Source organism: Hemitrygon akajei, chromosome 6 (genome assembly GCF_048418815.1).
Source record: "Hemitrygon akajei chromosome 6, sHemAka1.3, whole genome shotgun sequence".
In the NCBI taxonomy this organism is placed as follows: Eukaryota; Metazoa; Chordata; class Chondrichthyes; order Myliobatiformes; family Dasyatidae; genus Hemitrygon; species Hemitrygon akajei.
Window position 1 is genome coordinate 10,823,772 of NC_133129.1, and position 12,299 is coordinate 10,836,070.

Below are 12,299 nucleotides of genomic sequence, written 5' to 3' on the forward strand. Positions count from 1 at the left end.
TTGATGCCTGCTGATGCTGATTACATTTCTATAGTTTGGTATACTGTATTCGATTACATTTGATTCTATATAATGTTTGTCTTTAGTCAAGTCGTCACTTTTTATTGTCATTTTGACCATAACTGCTGGTACAGTGCATAGTAAAAATGAGACAACGTTTTTCAGGACCATGGTGTTACATGACACAGTACAAAAACTAGACTGAACTATGTAAAAAAACTTATGATTTTTAATTTTGTCTTATATTTTTATGACTATATCGATTTATCTTTACAGTCTAGGTGAAGCACTTTGTGCCTGCATCTTAATGTATAAAGGGTGCTATATAAATAAAGTTATTATTTTACCGGTAGTGTAGTTTTTAGCACAATGCATTATAGACAATAGACAATAGGTGCAGAAGTAGACCATTCGGCCCTTTGAGCCTGCACCGCCATTCTGAGATCATGGCTGATCAATTCCTATCAATACCCAGTTCCTGCCTTGTCCCCATATCCCTTGATTCCTCTATCCATAAGATACCTATCTAGCTCCTTCTTGAAGGCATCCAGAGAATTGGCCTCTACTACCTTCCGAGGCAGTGCATTCCAGACCCCCACAACTCTCTGGGAGAAGAAGTTTTTCCTTAACTCTGTCCTAAATGACCTACCCCTTATTCTCAAATCATGCCCTCTGGTACTGGACTCTCCCAGCATCTGGAACATATTTCCTGCCTCTATCTTGTCCAATCCCTTAATAATCTTATATGTTTCAATCAGATCCCCTCTCAATCTCCTTAATTCCAGCGTGTACAAGCCCAGTCTTTCTAACCTCTCTGCGTAAGACAGTCCAGACATCCCAGGAATTAACCTCGTGAATCTACGCTGCACTTCCTCTACAGCCAGGATGTCCTTCCTTAACCCTGGAGACCAAAACTGTACACAATACTCCAGGTGTGGTCTCACCAGGGCTCTGTACAAATGCAGGAGGATTTCCTTGCTCTTGTACTCAATTCCCTTTGTAATAAAGGCCAACATTCCATTAGCCTTCTTCACTGCCTGCTGCACTTGCTCATTCACCTTCAGTGATTGATGAACAAGGACTCCGAGATCTCTTTGTATTACTCCCTTACCCAACTCTATACCGTTCAGATAATAATCTGCCTTCCTGTTCTTACTCCCAAAGTGGATAACCTCACACTTATTCACATTAAACGCCATCTGCCAAGTATCTGCCCACTCACCCAGCCTATCCAAGTCACCCTGAATTCTCCTAACATCCTCATCACATGTCACACTGCCACCCAGCTTAGTATCATCAGCAAATTTGCTGATGTTATTTTCTATGCCTTCATCCAAATCGTTAACGTAAATGGTAAACAGCTGTGGTCCCAATACCGAGCCCTGTGGCACCCCACTGGTCACCACCTGCCATTCCGAAAAACACCCATTCACTGTTACCCTTTGCTTTCTATCTGCCAACCAGTTTTCTATCCATGTCAATATCTTCCCCCCAATGCCATGAGCTCTGATTTTACCCAACAATCTTCTATGTGGGACCTTATCAAATGCCTTCTGAAAATCGAGGTACACTACATCCACTGGATCTCCCCCGTCTAACTTCCTGGTTACATCCTCGAAAAACTCCAACAGATTAGTCAAGCATGATTTACCCTTGGTAAATCCATGCTGGCTCGGCCCAATCCTATCACTGCTATCTAGATATGCCACTATTTCATCCTTAATAATGGACTCTAGCATCTTTCCCACCACCGATGTCAGGCTGACAGGTCGATAGTTCTCTGTTTTCTCCCTCCCTCCTTTCTTAAAAAGTGGGATAACATTAGCCATTCTCCAATCCTCAGGAACTGATCCTGAATCTAAGGAACATTGGAAAATGATTACCAATGCATCTGCAATTTCCATGGCCACCTCCTTTAGTACCCTAGGGTGCAGACCATCTGGACCTGGGGATTTGTCAGCCTTCAGTCCCATCAGTCTTCTCATCACCATTTCCTTCCGAATGTCAATCTGTTTCATTTCCTCTGTTACCCTATGTCCTTGGCCCATCCATACATCTGGGAGATTGCTTGTGTCTTCCTTAGTGAAAACAGATCTAAAGTACTCATTAAATTCTTCTGCCATTTCTCTGTTTCCCATAACAATTTCACCCAATTCATTCTTCAAGGGCCCAACATTGTTCTTAACTATCTTCTTTCTCTTCACATACCTAAAAAAGCTTTTGCTATCTTCCTTTATATTCCTGGCTAGCTTGCGTTCGTACCTCATTTTTTCTCCCCGTATTGTCTTTTTAGTTAAGTTCTGTTGTTCCTTAAAAACTTCCCAATCATCTGTCCTCCCACTCTCTTTAGCTCTGTCATATTTCCTTTTTTTTAATGCTATGCAGTTTCTGACTTCCTTTGTCAACCACTGAGGCCCCTTTCCCCCCTTTGAATCCTTCCTTCTCTGGGGGATGAACTGATTTTGCACCTTGTGCATTATTCCCAAGAATACCTGCCATTGCTGTTCCACTGTCTTTTCTGCTAGGCTATCCGTCCAGTCAACTTTGGCCAGCTCCTCCCTCATGGCTCCATAGTTTCCCCTGTTCATCTGCAACACTGACACCTCCGAGCTGCCCTTATCCTTCTCAAATTGCAGATAAAAGCTTATCATATTGTGATCACTACCTCCTAATGGCTCCTTTACTGCAAGATCGGTTATCAAATCCTGTTCATTACACAATACTAAATCCAGAATAGTCTTGTCCCTGGTCGAGTCTCATACAAGCTGTTCCAAGAATGCATCCCGTAGGCACTCTACAAACTCCCTATCCTGTGGTCCAGCACCAACCTGATTCTCCCAGTTCACCTGCATGTTGAAATCCCCCATAACTACTGCGACATTACCTTTGCCACATGCCAATGTTAACTCCCTATTCAACTTGCACCCAATATCCATGCTACTGTTTGGTGGCCTGTAGACAACACCCATTTGGGTCCTTTTGCCCTTACTGTTCCTCAGTTCTATCCACACAGACTCTACTTCTCCTGACCCTATGTCCCCCCTTGCAAAGGACTGAATCTCATTCCTCACTAACAGGGCCACCCCACCCCCTCTGCCCACATTTCTGTCCCTACGATAGCACGTATACCCTTGTACATTCATTTCCCAGGTCTGATCTCCCTGCAGCCATGTCTCCGTTATCCCAACAACATCATAGTTACCCATTCACACCTGGGCTTCAAGCTCATCCGCCTTATTTCTGACACTTCGTGCATTCAGATATAGAATTTTTAGCCCATTTCTCCTCTCTCTGTTTGAATCGCTGCCTATTGTGCTTAACCCATTATACTACCGGTAACCTGGGTTTATTTCCCACCGCTGCCTGTAAGGAGTTTGTACGTTCTCCCCGTGACCACTTTGGTTTTCTCCACAGTCCAACGATGCACCGGTTGGTAGGTTAATTGGTGATTGTAAATTGTCCTGTGATGGGCGAGGGTTAAATTGGGACATTGTCGGGCAGTGCGGCCCAAACGACCAAAAGGGCCTATTCCGCCCAGTTTCTCAATAAATACATAAATATTACCATTATTCTCAACTTTTCTTGCTTTAATTTCCAAATACTCCCTTTAATAAAACAAAATTGACTTTGACCCAGTTGCAAAGAGGAAGATAAGTTGGCAAATTCAACTCAACAACATTCCTGCTGATACACCAGCAATCCCCTAACACCACCATTTATACTAGTAAACGGAGGAAGGGTCTGTTATCATGCAGTATCTCTAAGCTAAATGCAGAAACATTGATGTGGTTATATGGAAAGGAAGATGTGGGTTATTTCACCTGGTTTGTGGTTTGCCGTTTTTATTTGGAGATACAACGCAAAGCAGGCCCTTCTGGCCCAACAAGCCATGCCGCCCAGTATCTCACCTGCTAACACTAGTCTAATGGCAGAACAATTTACAGTGGCAAATTAATCCAGTAAGCGGTACATCTTCGGACTGCGGCAGGACCCTGGAGCACTCGAAAACTCACCGGGTCACGGAGAGAACATCCTGACCAATGGCGCCAGAATTGAACTCCGAACTGTGAAGTCCTAAACTGTAATAGCATCATGTTCTTTTTCAGTATTTTTTATTAATTTCTACATAGAAGAATACAGAGTACAAGAAGGTATATAAGTCAAAAAAAGATAAAATAATGCCAAGCACATTATATTTGAATCACACCTGCAATCTCATGACCCTATATTCATGTAAATTAAATTAAATCGTAATATTGAAATGTGATAATTTTACTATACAATAAAAAGAATCTAAACCCGCTCATTTCTTCAGCAGTTTGAACGGGGCACGACTGCGCAAGCGCGTGAAAGTCAGCCCGTGAGGCAGCGGGAGAGTTTAAAAAGTGAGCAGATTGAGAAGGGTTGGTCATTTCTTCAGCAGTTTGAACGGGGCACGACTGCGCAAGCGCGTGAAAGTCGGCCCGTGAGGCAGCGGGAGAGTTTAAAAAGTGAGAGGATTAACAGAGCGAGCGACGGAGTAGTGGGAGAGAGTAGGAAGGCTTTGGCTCGAGAGGCTTCAGCGAGCAGAGACTGAGGACGAGCTTGCTCCCAGTCAGGTAAGGCTAGTCAGCTCCTTTAATTAATATAATTTACTTAGGAGGAGGTAATGGAGGCAGCAGTGTGGGAAGTCAGCGCGAGCACAATTGTCCCTGATGACTACACCTGTAAAAGGTGCATCCAGCTGCAGCTCCTGACAAACCATGTTAGGGAGCTGGAGCTGGAGCTGGATGAACTTCGGATCATTCATGAGGCAGAGGCAGAAATAGACAGGAGTTTCAGGGAGATAGTCACCCCTAAGAGTCAGGAGGCAGGTAGCTGGGTGACTGTCAGGAGAGGGAAGGGGAATAGACAGGAAGAGCAGAGCACCCCTGTGGTCATTCCCATCAACAATAAATATACCGTTTTGGATAGTGTTGGTGGGGACGACCTACCAGGGACAAGTTGCAGTGGTTGCGTCTCTGGCACCGAGACTGGACCCTCAGCTCAGAAGGGAAGGAGGGAAAAGAGGAGAGCAGTAGTAATAGGGGATTTGATAGGGGGACAGATAAGAGGTTCTGTGGGAGAGATCGAGAATCCCGGATGGTCTGTTGCCTCTCTGGTGCCAGGGTCCGCGATATCTCGGATCGAGTTCTCGGTATTCTCAGGAGGGAGGGTGAGCAGCCAGATGTTGTGGTCCATGTAGGGACCAATGACATGGATAGGAAGGAGGAGGAGGAGGAGGTCCTGCAAAGAGAGTTTAGGGAGTTAGGTGCAAAGTTGAAGGACAGGACCTCCAAGGTTGCAATCTCAGGATTGCTCCCCGTGCAACGTGCTAGTGAGGCTAGAAATAGGAAGATAATGCAGCTAAATACGTGGCTAAGGAGATGGTGCAGGAGGGAGGGCTTCATGTTTCTGGACAATTGGGCCTTGTTCCAGGGAAGGTGTGACCTGTTCCGACGGGACGGGTTGCACCTGAACTGCAGGGGGACTAACATCCTTGCGGGAAGGTTTGTTAGTGCTGCTCCGGGGAGTTTAAACTAGATTTGCAGGGGGAGGGGAACCAGAGTGTTAGAGCAGATAGTGAGGTGGAAAAGGATAAAGGTCATGAGAGAACTGCAAGTATAGTGCATGGAGTAAAGCCAGATCTAACATATAGAGAGGCTTTGAGGAAAGAGAAGCAGAATAAAGGGTATAAAGGCAGTAAGGTAGAAGGGCTAAAGTGTGTGTACTTCAATGCAAGAAGCATCAGGGAACAAAGGTGATGAACTGAGAGCTTGGATACATACATGGAATTATGATGTAGTGGCCATTACGGAGACTTGGCTGGCACCAGGGCAGGAATGGATTCTCAATATTCCTGGATTTCAGTGCTTTAAAAGGGATGGGGGGGGGGGAGGGGAGGAGAGGTGGCGTTACTGGTCAGGGATACTACTACAGCTGCAGAAAGGGTGGGTAATGTAGCAGGATCCTCTTTTGAATCAGTATGGGTGGAAGTCAGGAACAGGAAGGGAGCAGTTACTCTACTGGGGGTATTCTTATAGGCCCTCTGGTAGCAGCAGAGATACCAAGGAGCAGATTGGGAGGCAGATTTTGGAAAGGTGCAAAAATAACAGGGTTGTGATCATGGGTGACTTTAACTTCCCTAATATTGATTGGCACTTGATTAGTTCCAATGGTTTAGACGGGACAGAGTTTGTCCAGTGCATCCAGGATGGATTCCTGTCACAGTATGTTGACTAGGGGGAATGCCATACTAGATCTAGTATTAGGTAACGAACCGGGTCAGGTCACAGATCTCTCAGTGGGTGAGCATCTGGGGGACAGTGACCACTGCTCCCTGGCCATTAGCGATATCATGGAAAAGGATAGAATCAGAGAGGACAGGAAAATTTTTAATTGGGGAAGGGCAAATTATGAGGCTATAAGGCTAGAACTTGTGGGTGTGAATTGGGATGATGTTTTTTGCAGGGAACTGTACTATGGACATGTGGTCGATGTTTAGGGATCTCTGCAGGATGTTAGGGATAAATTTGTCCCAGTGAGGAAGATAAAGAATGGTAAGGTGAAGGAACCATGGGTGACAAGTGAAGTGGAAAATCTAGTCAGGTGGAAGAAGGCAGCATACATGAGGTTTAGGAAGCAAGGATCAGATGGGTCTACTGAGAAGAGCAAGAAGGGGGCATGAGAAGGCCTTGGTAAGTAGGGTAAAGGAAAACCCCAAGGCAATTATGTGAAGAACAAAAGGTTGACAGGAGTGAAGGTAGGACCAATTAGAGATAAAGATGGGAAGATGTGCCTGGAGGCTGTGGAAGTGAGTGAGGTCCTCAATGAATACTTCTCTTCGGTATTCACCAGTGAGAGGGAACTTGATGATGGTGAGGACAATATGAGTGAGGTTGATGTTCTGGAGCATGTTGATATTAACGGAGAGGAGGTGTTGGAGTTGTTAAAATACATTAGGACGGATAAGTTCCCGGGGCCTGACGGAATATTCCCCAGGCTGCTCCACGAGGGAAGAGATTGCTGAGCCTCTGGCTAGGATCTTTATGTCCTCGTTGTCCACGGGAATGGTACCGGAGGATTGGAGGGAGGCAAATGTTGTCCCCTTGTCAAAAAAGGTAGTAGGGATAGTCTGGGTAATTATAGACGAGTGAGCCTTACGTCTGTGGTGGGAAAGCTGTTGGAAAAGATTCTTAGAGATAAGATCTATGGGCATTTAGAGAATCATGGTCTGATCAAGGACTGTCAGCATGGCTTTGTGAAGGGCAGATCATCTTCTGTTAACTCTTCAAGGCCCAGAATTCGTAGGTTATTTCTTCTGCTTCTATTTTCTAAATCGATAATCTTCTGTCTTAACTTTTCATTAGACTTTGATTGTTTTTCACAAAGCTTTTGCAGGTCAACAATTTTCACATCCAAAACTGTCAGAGTTGCTTCATTCTCTTCTATTCGTTTGTCATGTTCAGTTAAGGTTTTTTGAATAGAATCCAATTTTGCATCTGCTTGTCTAATTTCAGAGCTGAGTTGCTGGAACTGCTGCTGAAGCTCCTCGGAAGATTATTTTCTGTGTTTTCAAAGCAAATCCATAAATAGATTCCACAGATGCAGGAGGATCTTTTTTAATACCTTTGGCACCCCTTGTATTCATAGTAAAACAATATCACGTTTAAAAGTAAGGTTTCAAAATAGGTTGGAAACAGTAAAGTAAGAAAGATGGGAGCATCTACAAAATGCAGCTTCTCCATGGGCGACCAGCGGGAAGTCCCCATAGCGTCATGGTAACCGCTGTGCTACTGTGGCGCCTTATGAGGGGAGATTGAGAAGAGCAAGTTCCCAGACTCTGTAAGAATGAGATGCAATCAGGAAACTTGTAAACTTTCTACGGGATCAGAGATTGGATATAGGGAGGATGACCCTTCTGACTGAGAATTCTAGAACCAGAGGTTATGGTCTCAGAATATGGGATAGGCATTTTAGGACTGGAATGGGGAGAAATTTCTTCACTCGGTAGAGTGAATCTTCTGAATTCTTTGCACTCGACTGATGTGGAGGCTCATTCATTGAATTCATTCAAAATTAATCAATTAGATTTCTGGATATTGAAGGATTTGGGAATAGTGCAGGGAAATGGCACCAAGGTTGAGGGTCAAAGATAATCTCCATTCTTCTTGCTCTTCTTTCAGATTTAGTTGAATGGAATATTCCAAGTGCTGGTATGTTCTTCTGGATGAAGCTAAAGGGAATCTCAGACTCTCACCAACTCATCTCAGAGAAAGCCTTACAGAAAGAGGTAGTGTCCTGTTTGAAGTAACAAACTCTTTACATCTCACCCCTCTCCTAACCCTCTTCTCATCTCCACCCCTCATCACACACCTTCTCCTTTACTTCCATAGCTCTTCTTGACCCTTGCCCCAATCTTCAGTCTTCCTCTTCACCTTCTGCCCTTTTTTCAATCTCTTCCTCTCCCTACTCTACTCTTAACAACTCATCTTCACCGCACTTCTCTTTCTTAATCACACACTCCATCACCGCCATCCCCTTCTCTTCCAACTTCCACCATTTTCACACTCTCCTCCTCTCCATCTTCCACCCTCCAACTCTCCTTGAGTATGGCCTCTCTCGTCTGTACTCAGCTTCTTGTGTTTTCCTTTAAAGCTATGTTGACACAAGAAGGCAACCCAGGCCCTGTTGCAAAGCACTGGTCTATGCCGTTGCAACTCTGATCCAATGAAAAGGCAAGAGAAAGGTGTTTTCATAAACAATTAACTAAAGAATTTGCTGCATCAAAGAAAACCTTTAAATCCTTGCTACCAGTGGAGACACCTTGCAACAGCAAATGTAAAAGGACCTCCACTAAATTGATTCAAGAAAAATTTTCAAACAAAGCAGCATTCTCACGTTCCTTCTGCTGTCCTAGATTCCTGGCAACAGCAAATTTAAGAGTATCTTTCCTGTTTTTATCACTACTTACAATCTTAGTTCAAGGATTGGATTTAGGGCATGGTGGTAGGCATTTACAGCTCCAGCAACGCAGGTTCAGTTCCCACCGCTGTCTGCAGGAAGTTTGTATGACCACCTGTTCCCTCCGGGTGCTCCGGTTTCCTCCCGCATGCCCAAGACCAACAGCTTAGTAGGCTAATTGGTCACATGGGTGTAATTGGGCAGCATGGGCTGATAACCGTGCAGTGTCACTTTTCAAAGAAAGAGAAATAAAGATGGAGCCCGCACAGCTTTGCCCTAGCCCCACCATTTTTAATGTAATACAACAGTATCATACTGGTTTTACCCTGATGGTGTGGGAAACAGATGAAGAAGGCACGCTAGAGGCTACACTTCATCAGGAGTCTGAGAAAAGGGTTATAAACTCAGTTAGCTCCATCATGGACACTAGCCTCCCCTCCATGAGGACATCTTCAAAAGGCAGTGCCTCAGAAAGAACCCTCACCATCTGAGACATGGGCCTCGTCTCATTACTGCCACCAGGGAGGAGATGTAGGAGCCTGAGGGCACTCACTTTGTTTTAGGAACAGCTTTCTCCCCTCTGCCATCAGATTTCTGAGTGGTCCATGAACAATTCCTCACTATTCTGCTCACTTTTTGCATTATTTCTTGTAACTTACAGTAATTTTTTTATGTCTTGCACTGTATTACTCCTGCAAAACAACGAATTTCACAACGTGTGTCAGTGATAATAAATATGGTTCTGATTGTAATTCTGAAATTGACCCAGTATTTGCTGTGCACCCAGAACTGGACAAATCCATTCCAGCTAATTACTGCCATCTTCCCAATCTATCTACAGTACTTAATGAAGGGAGGTCTATTAAGTGACAAGGGCCAGTGTGGGATTTGTCAGGACCCATCCATCTCCAAATCTTCTCACAGTTTGTACATCCTTAACTGTAAGGCTCTCTGAGTGGAATATGCAATATGTTATGTAAATACAAACTTTTCTTTACCCGTTACCCTCCAGTAACATGGCGGTTAGCAGGACACATTTATAGCTCAGGGCGTTCCGGAGTTAGTTCAGGTCCGGCACTAATCTGCAAGAAGACTCTGTATGCCCTCCCATGGAAATCGCGAGCGGTCCCCTGGTCCAAAGATTACCCGGTAGGTTAACTGGTCATTGTAAATTGTCCTGTGATTAAGTTAGGGTAAAATTGGTTTTTGTGTGGTTGCTAAATAACTAACTAACTCTTCAAAGTTTACTCTTCAACCTATCATTTCATTTCACTTCCACGCACATTTACAGCTCTTGCGACAGCATGAGTCATTGGTTGCTAAGAGTTGATGCTTGTTTAAGTGTTATGTTAACTTGCCTCTCCTCAGGTGCTGCTTGTCCCTGGTCAGGTCTTCATGGTCGATAGTTCAGCACCCTGTGCGTATGTGCGTGCTGCCTATTCCCTCTCCACCCCTGAGCAAATAGATCAGGTAAATACCTGCAATGCTTACTGATTTAATGCGTGCTTACAAACTTGTTGTCTGTACTCAAGAGTCAAAGTAAATTTGTTATCAAAGTACTGGTTATGTTAAAGTATCGAACATTCTGCTGGAGGACCTGACCTGGGTTTGACCGGATTGCATCCCTCCATTGGTCGGAGTCGACCTTCGATGTTGCGTCCCAGTTGTCTATGTGATAGGCCAACCAGGGCAGTACGATATGGAAGGCGAGCTGTTTGCCATATTGTAGGCTTCCCCTCTACATGAGTCGAAAGGAACAGCAGAGACTGATACAGTTTGATATCAGTGGCATTACAGGAGTTGCTAATCCGCGTTGAACTCAACATGGCACTGCCTTAAGGACTCCAGCTCTGATTTTTCCTCGGGCTTTACTCCCCATGCCTCAAAGCAATGGAGTTTAAGATCAGTTTTTCTTCTTCGAGATGAGCTGCCAACCAAGGCCAATGAACCCCATCTGCCCAAAGCGACTGGTTTTAAGGCACCAGTAACCCACCTTTACTCCTGTACCTATGCAGTCACAATGAGAACATTACAATGGTGGGAAGGAAACACGTCGATGATTGCCGGTGCTGTAAAGCAATCACGCTTACTGCTACACTACCATGCCACCCACTCCTAGGCAGCCTACTGCTAAAAATTCTTCCCTACACATTTCAACATCTTGAAAAAGATCTTCCACATCCTTCCTGTAATGGGGAAACCCGAGTTGCACATAATCACACCCTTTAGCCAGAAACTGGCGAACCTGTGGAATTCATTGCCACAGACAATGAGGCCAAATCATTGAATATAGAATTTAAAACAGAAGCTGGTAGGTTCTTGATTTGTAAGGGCTTCAAAGGGTATGGGGGAGAAGGCCGGAGAATGGGCTTGAGAGGGATAATAAATCAGCCATGGTTAAATGGCGGAGGAGAATCGATGGGCTAAAGGGCCTAATTCTGCTCCTCTGTCTTATGATAAATTGTGTTCATCTATTACACTGCATTTATCTACTTCAACAAATATCTCATTGCATACGGTTTTACAAATGTAGATAGTATTTAAATACCAGATCTTTTCATGCAACTGCTTGTCCTCCCATTAAAATAAAGTGATGCATTTTTCTCACTTCCATCTTTCTTATTCTTTCAGGGTTTTCAAAGACTAGCTGCACTCATCAAGGAATCAGAATAATGCTGCTTAAACGGCGTAGCACACCGATCAAGCCTGAATTAAATTAAATCATAAATTACCTTACACTTTTCTTTCTTAATAGTATGTGGAATTGTCTTGTCTGCCCGTACCAAAGAGAATTTGACATATGGGAAGAATATCCTGTCAGTGTTGGTTACTTTCTGGGCAGCCTCCAAAGAATGGAAGAATGTGGGTCACCACTTCCTAAAGATCAAGAATTGAACATATTGAACATTAATAAATATCAGAAAGAATTTATAAAAATTGCGCTGGCTGTAGCCAAAAAGGCTATTGCAATTACTTGGAAATCAGATACATATTTAAGTATAGATTGTTGGAAAAAAGAAATCTATGGCTGTATTCCATTAGAAAAAATTACTTATAACTTAAGAGATAAATATGAAACATTTTTGAAAATCTGGGGCCCTTATTTACAAAAGACAGGATTAAATATATAGGTGCTCTGAAGAGAAAATTAATGGTTACTTGGGGAAAGAAATAAATACATATACTAAAGTTATTAAGAACTCCATGGAGCATGTGGAGACCTTCCAACAACCAGGCACTCTTTCTTTCTTTCTTTTCTTTCTTTCTTTCTTAATTTTTTTCATATAGGGAAGTTAGGGGGGAGGGATTAAGGGGAG

The 12,299-nt window shown here is 43.8% G+C and overlaps 1 protein-coding gene across 4 annotated transcripts in view; it reads left to right on the forward strand.

Moving 5' to 3' along the window:
* The window catches only part of aadat (aminoadipate aminotransferase), a 112,257-nt gene extending 100,539 nt beyond the window's left edge, over positions 1-11,718 (forward strand). For all 4 annotated transcript variants that reach the window (XM_073047873.1, XM_073047874.1, XM_073047872.1 and 1 more), the window contains exons 12-14: positions 8,205-8,311; positions 10,351-10,452; positions 11,614-11,718. In XM_073047873.1, the coding sequence (XP_072903974.1) occupies positions 8,205-8,311; positions 10,351-10,452; positions 11,614-11,655 (251 nt within the window). In that variant the 3' untranslated portion in view covers positions 11,656-11,718. The remainder of the gene's footprint in view (positions 1-8,204; positions 8,312-10,350; positions 10,453-11,613) is intronic.
* The last annotated feature ends 581 nt before the right edge of the window (positions 11,719-12,299 follow it).